Source organism: Jaculus jaculus, chromosome 7, assembly GCF_020740685.1.
Source record: "Jaculus jaculus isolate mJacJac1 chromosome 7, mJacJac1.mat.Y.cur, whole genome shotgun sequence".
Classification (NCBI taxonomy): Eukaryota; Metazoa; Chordata; class Mammalia; order Rodentia; family Dipodidae; genus Jaculus; species Jaculus jaculus.
Genome location: NC_059108.1, coordinates 141,884,966 through 141,900,337, shown reverse-complemented (window position 1 = coordinate 141,900,337; position 15,372 = coordinate 141,884,966). Strand labels below are relative to the sequence as shown.

At 46.1% G+C, this 15,372-nt stretch overlaps 1 protein-coding gene across 1 annotated transcript in view; it reads left to right on the top strand.

The window, feature by feature from the left end:
• Nucleotides 1-15,372, top strand: part of Ift43 (intraflagellar transport 43) — an 89,373-nt gene that overhangs the window by 22,436 nt on the left and 51,565 nt on the right. Inside the window, exon 3 of the mRNA XM_004649394.2 lies at nucleotides 11,597-11,661. Within this exon, the coding sequence (XP_004649451.1) occupies nucleotides 11,597-11,661 (65 nt within the window). The remainder of the gene's footprint in view (nucleotides 1-11,596; nucleotides 11,662-15,372) is intronic.

Here is a 15,372-nt window from a genome sequence, read left to right as displayed (position 1 = left end):
AGATTGCTTTTGAGGGTTGGAGAGATAGCTTAGTGGTTAATAGACTTGCTTGTGAAGCCTAAGGACCCAGGTTCCCTAGTACCCATGTAAGCCTGATGTACAAGGTGTTGCATGTGTCTGAAGCTGGTTTGCAATGGCTGGAAGCCCTGGTGTGCCCACCCTCTTTCTCTCTATGTGCCTCTGTCTCTCAAGTAAGTCAATAAATAGAATATTAAAAAATGTTTAAAAAGTGTTAGGTACTAAAAATATTTTTTGAAAAAAATATTTCTTTTGAGTTTGTGTTACATGTCCACATCAGTTTGTTCTTTTGCAGAGAGAACTGTGTTTACTCATAGGGTTCACTTGAAAGCTCAGATGATCCATTGCTTTCCTGACCTTAAATCCACTACGGGGAACTTGGATGTGTGATGATTTAGCTGTGAGTCCTAGCCTAGGTTTAGGCAGGAGGTAGAGCTGTAGAGATGAATGGTTCGTGGAGGGCTGAGTGGAATGGGAACCAGCCCCGTCACAGCGTGCACACTCCTCTCAGTGAGCCTATGGAAGAATAGCGCTTGGCTTTTTTTTTTTTTTTAAGTTGGGGAAAGGAAGGGAAGTTTGTTTTCAGCAATCTAAGTTTGGTCTGAAGATGGATAGAATGAACTTTGCATTGGATTTTGCTTAGGTAAAAGTCATTCTGGGCAGCACTCAGGAGGCTGAGGTAGGAAGATCATTATGAGTTAGAGGCCAGCCTGGAGCTACAGAGTAAGTTCCAGGTCAGTCTGGGCTAAAGTGAGACCCTACATCGAAAAACAAAACAAAACAAAGCAAGTCTTTCTGAGCTGGGGAGATGGCTCAGTGGGTAAGAGCACTTGCTGCATACGCATGAGGACCTGAGTTCAATCCTCAGCACCATGGAAATGGCTGGTGTGGTTATGGAAGCCTGTAACCCTGGTCTTGGCAGGGAGGACATAGAGACGGGAATCACCGGGGTAGTAGAGGAGGATGCTGGATGTTCTACTCTGGTTTCTACATGTGTGTGCAATAGGCATGTGCATCTCTACTACCTGTGCATGCTCGACACACACCACACACTGAATACATAACAGTTTGCTTTTAAATTTGCTGGACATATATGTGTGCTTGGACTGGTTTTTTATTTTTTTTAATTTTTATTTTTTAATTTTATTTATTTGAGAGCGACAGACATAGAGAGAAAGACAGATAGAGGGAGAGAGAGAGAGAATGGGCACGCCAGGGCTTCCAGCCACTGCAAACGAACTCCAGACGCGTGCGCCCCCTTGTGCATCTGGCTAATGTGGGACCTGGGGAACCGAGCCTCGAACCGGGGTCCTTAGGCTTCACAGGCAAGCACTTAACCGCTAAGCCATCTCTCCAGCCCTGGTTTTTTATTTTTATTAACTCATTTCAGCAAGAGAGAAAGAGATAGAGACAGAGAGAGAATGTGGGCACACCAGGGCCTCCTGCTGCTTGCAGATGAACTCCAGATGCATGTGCCGCTTTGTGTCTGGCTTTATGGGGAATCAAACCCAGGAGTCAGGCTCTGCAAGCAAGTGCCTTTAGCTGTTAAGCCATCTCTCCAGCCCTGGGCTGGCTTTTTGAAATGGGTTGCCATTTGAATTTAGAACTCTGGTTAGCCTGATTCTTTTTTTGGAGGGTGGGGTTTCTACAGGTGTGTGTGTGTGTGTGTGTGTGTGTGTGTGTGTGTGTGTGTGTGTGCGCGCGCGCACGCCATCTCTAAGGAGGTTTCTCCAGGGCTTCTGTGGCTGTATGTGAAATCTCTAAGCTCAGAAGGCTCCTTTTTTGGCACTGTGGCATCTTCTTGTGTCGGCATCTTAAGAATCTGGGGAACCATATAAAGATCAGAAACCAGTCTGGCCCGAGAGGCTCCCTCTGACATGGTAATTCCAGTTCGTTGAATCCTGGCCCACTCGGATGAGACCATATAAAGAGGCTGTTTCCTGAATTTCCCGCGCTCTGCCTCTCAAAGGCTCCTTTTTGTGCCATGCTGGTATTTCAGGACTGCAGGCATGGTCACGTGCTCCCAAAGCCTTTACTCGCAGTCCTTCCCGCCTGGCATTTATTTTTGGAGAGAGCACATTTTTGCTTCTCTTCAGGAGCTATGTAGGGTCCTGCCCCCTCCACCCAGCAGTGGCAGCTCAGGCAGGCTGCACTCATTTCCCACACTCGAGAGAACACAGGAGCCTGGAGAGATTGCTCAATGGTTAAGGTGCTTGCCTGCAAAGCCTAAGGTCTGGAGTTCGATTCCCCAGTGTCCACATAAAGCTAGACATACAAAGTAGTGCATGTATCTGGAATCTCTTTGCAGTGGCTGGAGAACCTGGTATGTCCATTCTCTCTGTCTGTCTCCTTTCTCTCTCTCTGCTTGCAAATAAATGAATAAAAATCCGCAGATTTGTTTTAAAAGAGGAGAACAGGTGGCGTGCTCCCCCAGGCCCACCGTCACCAGGCCCTACTACTGTCCCTCCTGATGTTGCATAATTAAAGACTGTCTTAAAAACACTGCATGTGTGTGTGCGCGCGCGCGTGTGTGTGTGTGTGTGTGTGTGTGTGCGTGCATGTGTGTCGATGCCCCTGTGTGAGGTAGGTGTGCATATCCCACAGTGCGTGTGTGCAAGTCCGGGGACCTCAGGTGTGGGTTCTCACTGTCCACCCTGTTCGAGGCAGCTCTCTGATTCGCCACTGTGTAGGCCAGGCTAGCTGGCCCAGGCGCACCAGGGCCTCCTGTCGCTGTCTCCGCGTCACTGTGGAGGCAGCAGGGTGACCGGCGCCTGGGCTGCCTACCGGCTCTCTGTGGGCTCTGGAGTTGAGACTCAGGCTGGACACTCACAAGCAAGACGGCCTCACTCCCTGAGCTGTTCTCCCTGCCTTCTTTTCTTCTTTCTTTTCCTTTCCTTTCTTTCTTTCCTTCCTTCGCTCTCATCTCTCTCTATTTTTTTCTTTTCTTAAAAAAAAACGTCTGGGTCATGTTACCTGGCAGTAAGTCAGCCAGAATTAGAAATCACTTTTCCAGTTGATGTCTTGGGGCTGTGCCCCTGGATTTCAGAAGCAGAGTAATTTAAAGAATAAGCCAGCATTTTTGAATTTTAGGATCAGGGCCCCCTCTTCTGGCATTTAAGGTCATCAGAACTCTAAATTTGTTTCTTGAGCTGCCCCTCTTTTCTTTTGAACACAGAAATAAATAAATTGGTTTCTTCCCAAGTGCTCACCAGGCAAAGTTACTAGGCTCCAGAAAACAGTGTCTTAACTGTCCTAACCTGCCGAAGGCTGAGCGGCTTGTCTCAAGAGTGAAGCAAGAATGAACTCTTTCCCTTTCAATGAGTGGGCCATTAGATAGAGAGCTTAGGTACACAAGGCTCAAGAATATGAATCACACCGTTGTGTCCTCTGGCCCTACCCAGAGCTGATGAGCAGCACGGGGAAGGATCCGTGGCCCTCATGGAAAGATGAGTGACTGAAGAGCCAGCTTCTCACCGTCCGGCAGTGGTGGGAACTCTGAGTGCTGAGCTGGAGGACAGTCAGGCCCCTACAGGTCCCCGGGCTGTCTCTTCTGGGAAGGGAAAGCACAGAGGTGCTGACAGCTGGGACTAGAAGGAGCCATAGCAGTGGTTTGGCACTGGGATGTGTCCTGTGTCTTGGCTTGCCTGGGGGAGAGAGTTGTAGGGTTCTTCTGGGAATGGGGCTGGTTGGGTGTCTAGCTGTCATCAGAGTTATAGGAAGGGCAGTGAGGGATTCAGGGGCTAGCTTGCCCATGTGAAAGAAACCGCCAGGCCCTTGACATTACATTACCAAAAGCCAGTCACCCATTCCCACTTTTTTTGTTTGTTGCTTTTTTAGAGGTAGGGTCTCTCTCTAGCCCAGGCTGACCTGGAACTCACTCTGTAGTCCCAGGCTAGCCTTGAACTCACAGTGGGATTAAAGGTATGCACCACCACATCCAGCCTATTTCCACTCTAAACAGATTGTACTCATTTTCAGACAGCTGTGTTATGGTCATGGTGCATCAGCTTCTGCTTAAGGCTTTCATTGTAAAGTAACAGATCCTGAGGGCTTAGTCCCCAAGGATTTTTCTCAGGGACCCTGACCAGTACAGTGATAGGCTAATAGCATTTGCTCCAGGGTTAGTATATCCTACTCCTGGTAGTCACTGTTTGATGGCTTTTAATTTTATTTTGGGGATTCAAATGCAAACTCTAAACCCAAGCTTGTGTCTGCTTTTCACCAAAAAAATTGGATAAACTAGACTGAGGAGGATAATTATGAAATTATATTTATTCAGAAGTTAGGAGGGGTAAGGGAGAGTCTGTGGACCAAGGAAGGGGGGGTGAATGTACCCATGTAGTCTAAGGGCCCATGTAAAAATCTGTGGGAAGACAAAAATGTCCTTTCCCACTCTGGCAGCTGCCAGGGTGAGGAAGAACAAAACCTTTCTGGTGGTGAAAACCTCAGGTGCTGGGAGATGAACATCCCAGGAGCCCCAGGGCTGAATAAGAAGCTATCACAGGGGCTGGAGAGATGGCTTAGAAGTTAGGGTACTTGTCTGCAAAGCCTAATGACCCAAGTTCATATTTCCCAGTATCCACGTAAAGCCAGATACACAAGGTGGCACATGCATCTCTAGTTTGTTTGCAGCTATTGGAGGCCCTGGCATGCCCATTCTCTCTTGCTCTGTCTCCCCAGACTTGATATTAGCCGTAAGGCCAAGAAGTGACCTCTCTCTTTCCCTTTCTCCCCATTCTCTCTCCTTGAAAGTAAATGAATAAAAATTTAAAAAAAGAAGTCAACACACCTGGTTGCAGTGTCTGGAAGGGGGCTGGGCTTGAACTTGGTGTGCACCTGAGTAATCCCAGCGCTGTGGCAGCTGCTGCAGATATCAGGGCAAATGTGTGAGCAATTTCCTTGGATTGTTTTTCTCTTACTGTGTTTTGGCAGTGGCAGGGATTAGACTCAGGACCTTGCGCATGCTGAGCAAATGTCCCACCACTGTGCTATATGCCAGCCCTTTTCTTATTTTTCTGATTTGGGGCATGCCCCACTTTCTCCATAAAGCTTCTTCTGTTAGTTACTTATTGCTGTGACAAAATACCTAACAGGCGGCAACGCAAGGGAGGAAGCAGTTACCTGGATTATAGTTCATGGGTCCTATACATCATGCCAGGGAAGGCAAAGCCACTCACCTGTGGTCTGCAGTCAGGAAGCAGAGAGAGCCAGGTGCCCGTGCCCACTTTGTCCTCCTCATGCAGCCCAGGACCCCAGCCTAGGAATGGTGCCACCCAGAGTTAGGATGGATAACTCGGTTAACCTCATCTAGAAACTCTCACAGACACATCTAGAGGTTAGTCTCATAGGTGATTTTTTGATTCCATCCAGCTGACAATGGAGATTACTGTCACAGCTTCCTTCCTTCTCCTTCCACTCAGCACTTCCGGGTCGGTGCAGGTCTAGTCCGCTTTAGCCGTGTGCTGCAGACCTGCACGTTGCCGGAGCAATGTCTCCGTGATGCCCAGAAAGCCACCAGGATGACACAGAAAGAACAGAGCTGACTGGAGTCTGCCTCGGCCTCACCTCTGGGTCCTGGAGGGCCTCCCTGGTACACTGTGCCTCCATCGTTTATTCTTCATTGTGACCTTCTGGGTTTAACCTAACCCTCATGCCTGCTCACATAGATAAGTGTGCTTCCTCGTGGCATCATTGGACTAGTAATGTTTAAGGGTAGGAATGACATTTTCTCCTGCTTCACTCAGTGCACTTAGGATAGTGGCCAGGGAGCTCAGCTGAGCCCTAGGAAAGAGTGTTTGTAACGTGGAGTAGTGGTGAATAAGTGTGTTTCACCCAGCAGGGTGTTTGTGTGCGGCTGTGACGGGACTCCCAGTCCCGGTGTTTGGAGTTGGTCCCCAGTTCTTGGTCTCAGAGAGCTAAACCCACAATGTAAGCATTCCCCACCAGGAGACAGGCATCGCCCTCCAAATGCTCAAAGCCTAAGTCCTACGTGTCTTCCTCACCTCCTGACTACCACAGTGCTTCTCCCAAGGCTGCCGGCGCCCCTGTGGGAAGCGGGGGACTGCTGCGGCCTGTTCCAGTCCCTTCAGAGGGTTTATCTGCGCGGCTTCCTCTCCTGGTGTTCCCAATGTTTGGGGAGCATGAAGAGCAGCCCACACAATTGTATAATACTATGTCGGCTCTTGGAGGCTTCTGTCATTTGTGAAGAAAGCCTTTGATTTTGGAACTAGTCATTAAACCTTACTGGATAGGGAGGAGTGACTCATCAGTGGTGAACTTTTTGTTTGTCAGCTGCAGGCATCATTTTGTAATGGGGGAAAATGAGAGCTGTGGCTTGTGTGACTTGCAAGCAGAAAGGATGTTCGCTGAGCTCCCAGTAGCCATGGCTTCTTAGGGTTTGGTTAAGGAAGATAAGGCACATCATTTTGGTTTGGGGGATTGTGGGGAACTGCATTGGTAATTACAGTGACTGATAATATCAGGCTAAAAGCAGTCTTTTCTCCCCTTCCCTCAAATGATTTCGTATCTTAGAGTTATGGTCTAGCCTTTCCTGTGTTGGTAATCATAATGATGGTGACAGTCAGGCAAAGTTCTTACTATGCGCCAGGCACCACTCTGAGTACTAACCACTGAGTCACCAACTTACTACTTCTGGGGTTTTGGAGATTACTCAGATGCTACATTCTGAAAGACGTTTGTGTCACTTAAGCTCCTTTTCTGTGCTGCTTAATCTTTCACAATCCCTTTCCAAGTCAGTCTCTGCTTCTCCCACCGCCACCACCTTTGGAGCCCACATCCCAGAGTAGAAAACAGATGGCATCAGGAGAGCCAGGTGCCCTCCCATCTCCTTGTGGATTCTTGGCATCTACAGCATTGGAAAAGCTCTCAAGCGGACTGAAGTGCTGCTCATGTTTTGGCACCATAGATTTTTTTTTTTTAAATTAATGTATTTAAGAGCAACAGACAGAGGGGGGGGGGAGGGAGAGGGAGAGGGAGAGGGAGAGGGAGAGGGAGAGGGAGACAGGCCCCGAGCGAGAAAGGATGGGCACACCAGGGTCTCCAGCCACTGCAAATGAACTCCAGATGCATGCACCCCCTTGTGCATCTGGCTTACGTGGGTCTTGAAGAATCGAACCTTGAACTAGGGTCCTTAGGCTTCACAGGCAAGTGCTTAACCGCTAAGCCATCTCTCCATGGCACCATAGATTTTTACCTGGGTTCTTTCTTCCAACATATTCCTTTCCAACATCTGGAACAAAGAGAAGAAAGCAGGTCCCAGCTCTTGAGTGTCTAGTTCAAGGCCACCCACCCAGGTGTCAGCAGTGCTGGCCTCAGTGGTGAAGAGGGACCAGAGGAAAGGTGGGTGTGCTTTCAGTTTGCCCATTGAACATGTGAGACAGGTTAACACTGTCACCAAGAAAGGAGTTCTCGCCCATTTTCTCAGCACTTGGCATAGCTTTTATTTTTCCACTTGTAAACTGAGGAACTTGTGAACTGAGCCAGAAGCAGCAACCCCAGTGCAGGAGTAACTGGTGGGACTGGCACTCAGCTCTAGCAGGAAGGAGACAGAAAGGGAGGTGGGGACGGCTGCTAGGTACAGTACATACATCCTGTCCACAGGGGACAGCTCCTGCCCAGCCCCAGATTACTGGATATTCCAGTTTGTCAGGAGCTGAATCTGACTTTTTATGTGGAAACCTCCCAGTGTTCAGTTGGTAGTTTAAATTTAAAACAAAAACAAAGAAAATGTGTAGCCAAACAAAACATATAGCTACTGGTTTATGACCTTATTTTATTATTACAAGGTAGTCATATCCCTGGGTAGAGACATACAGACTATTATTCATAGGAATGTGGGGAAGAGAGGTGTAGGTCAAACTTCTAATTTTTAAATTATTTTTATTTTTATTTGTTTGAGAGAGAGAGAAAAAAAAAGAGAAGTGTGGGGTGGGAGCAGAGAAAGAGAGAATGGGCACGCCAGGGCCTCTAGCCACCGTTGACGAACTCCCTATGCCTGCACTACTGTGTGCATCTGGCTTATGTGGGCACTGGGGAATCGAACCTGGGTCCTTTGGCTTTGCAGACAAGCGTTTTAACCACTAATCCATCTCTCCAGTCCCTATTTTATTTATTTTTGTTTTTTGAGGTAGGGTTTCACTCTAGCTCAGGCTGACCTGGAATTTACTTATGTAGTCTCAGGGTGGCCTTGAACTCATAGTGATTCTCCTACCTCTGCCTCCTAAGTTCTGGGATTAAAGGTGTGTGCCACCATGCCTGGCTCCTTTTTTTTTTTTTTTTTTTTTTAATATAGATAGCATATTACTATGTAGCCCAGGCTTATCTTTAACTCAGGGTGATCTCCCCGACTTAGCCTCCTGAGTCTTGGGATTACAAGTATGGCCATCATGCTTGGCCCTAAATTGGTTTAAAATATCTTAAGGGGTGCATCGAGGGTCAGTGCACTTTGCAATTTTGTCTCCTCAACGCAGTGCCTTATACCTGGCAATAACCTGTGACCAGACCCTTGGATTCTGTACGTGATTGACATGGTGGTCATAGTGTAGTGTTCAGTGCCCACTTACTAAGTCTGCCTCTGCCCTCCATTTCTGGATTCCTGGGACAGAAAATTTGATTGCTTCTTTGTTAAGATGGGGTCTCACTACGTAGCCCAGATTGACTTTGAACTTGTGATCCTCTTGCCTCAGCCTTCTGAGTGCTCGGATTACAGGTGTGCACCAACGTGCCCAGCTCCCTTTCATTCTGATTGGGTCTGTTACACCATGGTTCAGTCATGTCTAAATGGAGACAGCTTGTGAGATAGATGGCTTCTTCCAACTGAATGGTGGGTGAGTGTGGGTCAGACTGGGAGGCATTGGTGCAGTCTGTCAGCACATCTTTGGAATGCCCCTCTGTAGGGACGAACAGTAGGTGGCTATCCATTGTGTTTGAGATGTTTCTAAGACTGATATGCAGAGCCTTCCTGTATCTCTGTGGCCTGTCTCATGTAGAAAACTGAGTTGGTTTTCTCTAGAGTGCCTCTTACAGTTCCCACATGCTCAGTCTCAGTGGGACACACATAGCTATTCCAGGGCCTGGATCCTTCTTACTCATTCCTGGCTCAGACTACAGAATGTCAATGGAGTGCATCCTTGGCAAGCTGACTTTCTGCTTGAGAATTAGGAGAGAAAGCAAATAATTTATAAAATAAAAACAAAAAGAGTACAAAGGTAACCCCATAGTGAATACCATAACCCCACTGAGAGCCCAAGGGAAACAGGAGCAGGGGCGAGGGGATAAAAGAGTAAACCTGGAACAAAGAGAAGAAAGCAGGTCCCAGCTCTTGAGTGTCTAGTTCAAGGCTAGCCTGAGACTACAGAGTGAAGTCCAGGTTGGCCTAGACCAGAGCAAGATGCTACCTTGAAAACCCCCCTCCCCAAAATTTAAAAACACCTAAAAAAGTACAAAGGTATTCAAGCATATTGAAGGGGATGGTTTCTTAAAAGGCTCCATGTTATGGGCTGGAGAGATGGCATAGCAGATAAGCGCTTGCCTGTGAAGCCTAAGGACCCCAGTTCAAGGCTCAATTCCCCAGGACCCACGTTAGCCAGATGCACAAGGGGGCACACGTATCTGGAGCTCGTTTGCAGTGGCTGGAGACCCTGGCACACCCATTCTCTCTCTCTCTGTCTCTTTCATTCTCTGTCGCTCTTAAATAAACATTTTTTAAAAAGGCTCCATATTAGCTTTTAAGTCACAGAAAAAGGTCACAGTGACACAACATTTTAGTTCAAGGGTTAGCAAGCCACATCCTTCCTGTCAAACTTGGCCTGCTGTCCATTTTTATAGTTGTTTTTTTTTTTTTTTTTTTTTTTTGATACTCAGCCATACTGGATTGTCCACTTAACTACTGAAGCTGTTTATTTGTCTGTAGCATCAGAGTTGAGTTGAGTAGTTACATCTGAGACTGCATGAGCCATAAAATCAATACTTTGCACCTCTCCCTTTAGAGAGAAAGTTTGCTCAGCTCTGTTTGAGTCCATTTATCAAAATGCTTCTCTGGAGTGAGAGCAACAGTAATAATTCTGTGAAATTCTTGGAAGAGGAAAATTGATTTTTCATGAGCCAGCCTTGGAGTTCAGTGGTGACTCAAAATAGGAGACGTTCTATGCTGGTTTATCTAACTTAGGTGGTTTAGTGGGTTTCTGTTCTCTCAATATTTCCAGTTTAGACAGGCTGGGTAGGAATTCATGTGCTTGGGTTTCCAAATGTGCCCATTTCAGATGAAGCTTCCTGGCCAAATAATTTGAGGTTTTTAAGCCACCAGTTTTGTTTATGTTTGTGTCTTTTAAGCAAGCCTCACGTTTATTTCTTCATTTATCAGGTTTATTCTTATAAAAGAAATATAGGCTACTAAAAACTGGGAAACACATAATAGCACAGAGAGAGAAAGTTAAGATTGCTCATAATGGGAGTCCCTGGTCATTACATATAGCTAGTGAACACTAAACACTTTGTATTCATGATCTGTGCCCAGAATCACACTGGCATACCTCCTGCTTTCAAACATGTCTTTAAAATTAATGTATATTGAACTTTCTCGTGTTATTTTTATAGCATAGTTTTGTATTATTTGCATAACATTTTCATATGTATTCTATCATTTTACTTAATTCCTTATTGTTGACATTTTGGTTGTTTCCAACTATTCATTATTCAAAAGTAACATAATGTTCCTCTGTGTTTACTTCCTTGGGATAACTTCCTGGGATTAGAACTGCTAGCTCAGAGTGTAAGCAGGCCAGGAGTGGAACCTAGCAGCAGAGCTTGAGCTTAGCATGAGCAAACTCCAGCACCCCAAAGAAAAAGACTAATTATTTTTCAGTATTTCTATAGACATCTGCTAAATGCTTCCTGGAAACACTGTGCCACTTTATACACCCACCAAGAGGAATGAAAGCACTTGATTTTTGTGGTAAATTAGGGTATATATGTATATTGAGGTAGTCTCACTCTAGCCCAGGCTCACCTGGAACTCACTCAAGTTATCCTTGAACTCATGCTGAACCTCCCACCTCAGCCTCCCTCCCTAGTGCTCAGATTAATGGCATGTGTCACCACACCCAGCTCTAGTATATATATGTGTGCATGTATATGTATATATACACACATATATATATATACTATATATATATATACACACACACATATATATACTATATATGTGTGTACATATACATACATATATATTTCATATTTTAAAAAATTTATTTGTTTTAGAGAGACGGGGGGGGGGGGAGAATGAGCACGCCAGGGCATCCAGCCACTGCAAATGAACTCCAGACACGTGTGCCATCTTGTGCATCTGGGTTACATGGGTCCTGGGGAATTGAATCTGGGCCTTTGGCTTTGCAGGCAAGTACCTTAAAGGCTAAGCCATCTCTCCATCTCTGTACTTCATATTTTTATTGGGGAAATGCTCTGGTAGGCTGATTGTTGACATAGGTATTGAAACCCCAGCCCCTGTCGAATTTGGATGCACATGTTAGTGACTGTCATTCTGACTTCCATTTCGTCACAGGCTCCACCTCCAAAACCACCTCGCAGGCATGGGGGCTGGGCAGATGAAACCATGAAGGTGTTCAAGTGAGTACCAGCATCACATGGGGTTCAAGTGGCAGTGGGGGAGATGGGATGGGGATGTCACTCTTGGTTTTATTTATTGTTTTCTTAGAACAGCTTTATCGAAACAATTTACACACCTTGTAAAGTGTACATGTAATTGTTCTCAGTATAGGCACAGAGTTCTGCACCCTCACCACAATCTTAGAACATTTTTGTCCCACCTGGCCAAAGAAACTCTGTATCTGTTAACACTCTCCCAGCCACAACTTCCCCAGCTCTAGACAGCCAACTGTCTGCTCCTGTGATGAACTTGGCATTGATGCAAATGGAATTGTAAGTTGTGTGGTCCTTTATGAATTGTCTCTCACTCGTGTCACTTCTTCAGAGCCCATCCATGTTTAGCAGTCTGTGTTCCTAATTTTCACAACGTGCTGGAATTGCCGATGAACAGATAACTGTAGATGAACTTGGTAACACGTCCACCCTGGACAGAGAGCATTCATTGACATAGAAGAGCAGGACAGGGGTCCCATCACCATGCCTACTTGGCATTCTCTGTTTACCATAAGCCAGGGCTGTGAGCTGGCAGGAATATTGGCACCATGACCAGTCAGTAATATCTCATCAGTCTAGCCTCTTCCTTAGAGTTCCTGGAAGAACTAACCTAATGTCACTGTGGCCATGGCAGCCCTGTTAGGCTGTGTGGAGCTGGCATGCAGGGTCCATTCCTCCCTAGCTAGATGCTGTTGGGCAAGGTACCCATGGTCCCTGAGCCTTGGGACAGACACATGAGCGTGCCTGCTGGTGTGGGGCTGCTGGTTGCGTCTCCAGGCCTGCCCACAGCGTCTGCGGAGGCTGGGCCCCCGTGGCAGAGTGTGGAGACGGGGAGTCATGGGTTTCAATCCCAGCTGTGCTCACTTGTTACCCCAGAGACTGAGCAGGTGATTTCACCTAGCTAGCCTCCGTTTCCTCATCTCTGCAGTGGGTTAGACATAGCTCTTTCTTCAGATGACCGGGCTGATGATGGTGGCTCTTGCCCCACCCCCATTCATAATGGCTTTAACATGGTTTTCCTGTAGGCCTTCGGGCAGGAGGTGACTGAGGAGCCACTGGAGCCTTGGGCTGTTTATGCTTCCGCATGAAGGATCTGCTAAGGAGAGTTCCAGGTCACAGAAAGCAAGGGTGGCTTGTTTTGTTTTGTTTCCAATTTCTTTTAACCCCACTCCCTTCCCCCTCCCATCCTTAGGGTTTTTTTTTTTTTTTTTTTTTTTTTTTTTTGAGGTAGGGTCTCACTCTAGCCCAGGCTGACCTGGAATTCACTATGGAGTCTCAGGGTGGCCTCGAACTCTTGGCGATCCTCCTACCTCTCCCTTCCCAGTGCTGGGATTAAAGGCATGCACTACCACGCCTGGCTTCTAGGGTTGTTTTTTTGTAATCTTAGTTACATTAGGAGACTTAGACATTGAATGTCAGATCTCCAAAGTATTACTACGACAGTTTTTTTTTCTGTTGTTGTTGTTTGTTTATTTGTGGAGCTAGGGTCTCGTGTAGCCCCGGCTGGCCTCAGACTTGTTATGTAGCCAAGGGTAACCTTGACTTTCTGATCCTCCCACTTCACCTCCTAAGTGCTGGGATTACAGGTGTGCACCAGCATGTCTGGCGTATGGTGTGCTAAGGATCAAAGTCAGGGCTCTGTGCTTGGTAGGCAACCCTGCTGCCAACTAGCTACACGTCCAGTCTGAAAAATGTTAAGAATTCTACAGAGCTAATGAACAATGTCCTCTTGAGTTTCTGTTAGCATCTATTAGCACATGACCTGGAGCAGAGGGAGGACTCTTGGACCATCCACAATGTGCCTCCATGTCTCTGGGATGGTTTCTGAATGACTTTGTCTTGAGTAAGGGAGAACAATCATCAAATGGCTTCCTACCCCTGAAGAGCAAGAATTGTACTCTAACATATGATAACCAGGTCATCTCTTATTTTGCCCATAGGAAGCAACATCACAATACATGTGAAAACATAGGCATCGGATTCACACACACGAGGATTTGAATTCATGTTTCAACACTTAAGAGACAGTGTAAACTCTAGGTTGTTTCTCAATCCTGTAAATACCACACATTGCAGAGAGGTGTTCTGACCCCTGCATACACAGGAAAAGCACTCGGCTTAGTGCTAGTACCAGGCCCAGTTGCTATAAATTACCTTACTAGCATGTATAAGACCATGGGTTGACCCCAGCACCACAAGTAAAAAACATTATGAAGCTGGGCGTGGTGGCGCACACCTTTAATCACAGCACTCCGGAGGCAGAGGCAGGAGGATCACCAGGAGTTCGAGGCCACCCTGAGATGACATAGTGAATTCCAGGTCCACCTGAGCTAGAGTGAGACCCTACCTCGAAAAACCAAAAAAGCAACAAACCATTATGACTAATAGTGGTGTCCATGAAGTAACACCGTGATACTGGTCTTAGTTTGAGAGTGTCAAGCATGAACGCGTTACTTATGCGGCGCTGGCTGCCGCCTTTTGTTAGTAGCCGGCTGCCAGCAGCTCTGGAGTGGGCAGCTTCGAGACTAAACAGGTTTGACTGCGTTGTTTTTTGTGGATTCTTGAAGTTTGATTCATTGCTCAATTCTAGTTAATTGGGCCAATCTGACACAAAAGCCATGATTTAAGTCTAGTTACTTGTACCAGACTGACCCAAAGTCTGCTACATGAAGGTGTTAGACATTGTTCTAACCTTTTGCCTTTGGTTCCATTTTATGGATGAAATAAGTGGATTTGTGAATAACTGTAACCAGGCAGTGAAAGTGATCTGTGAATTCAGAGTCCAGTTCTAAAGACAGGATTATAAATCATGCTTATTCTTTTTTAAAATATATTGTAAAATTTTATGTATTTGTGAGAAAGAGAGAGAGGAGAGAGGATGAGCCAGCGAGCATGGGTGCACCAGGGCCTTCTGCTGCTGCAGACAAACTCCAGACACATGCACCTACCACGTTGTGCATCTGGCTTTATGTGCATACTGGGGAACTGAACTCAGGCCAACAGCTTTTGCAAGCAAGGCCTTTTAACCACTGACCCATCTCCTTAGCCCCAAATCATGTTCATTCTGAATCCCTCACACTGTCTTGGATAAAAAGTAAACCAAAACAATGTACTTGCCACACCTGTCAAGTTAACTTAAGATGCACACAGGAGGGGTTTTCCCACTCAGCCTGGGAGCTTTTCTACTCCTATGTTCTCTTATTTCCATGTGCTCTTAAAATACATGTTTCATAAAAAGATATAGACAGGAATGGAGTTTGTTCTCAAAGAATGCACATTACTCTGTGTAACATTTCTTTGAGTAGTTGTTTTCAAAACAGCACTACTGAAAATCTTCTCTTGGGCTGGGATGTAGCTCAGTGGTAGTATTTGTGTAGCATGCAAAAGGCCTTGGGTTCAATTCCCACCATTCAAAAACTAGAACAAAATGCCAACACCACCAAAGTTTTCTTCCCGATTGTTTGCATCCTTTCCTCCCACTTTCTTATCCCTTCTTCTCCCCTTATCTCTGTGTTTTTTTTTTTCCTCCTGAATCATTGCAAAATAAGTTGAAAATATCACGCTATTTACCCATAAATACTTTGGCATACGTCTCTCAAGGTTCACAGTGTCAGGATCACATCTAGGTCACTGCATAGTGATTTAAGAATATTTATTATGTAGCCTAATTTTATGCAT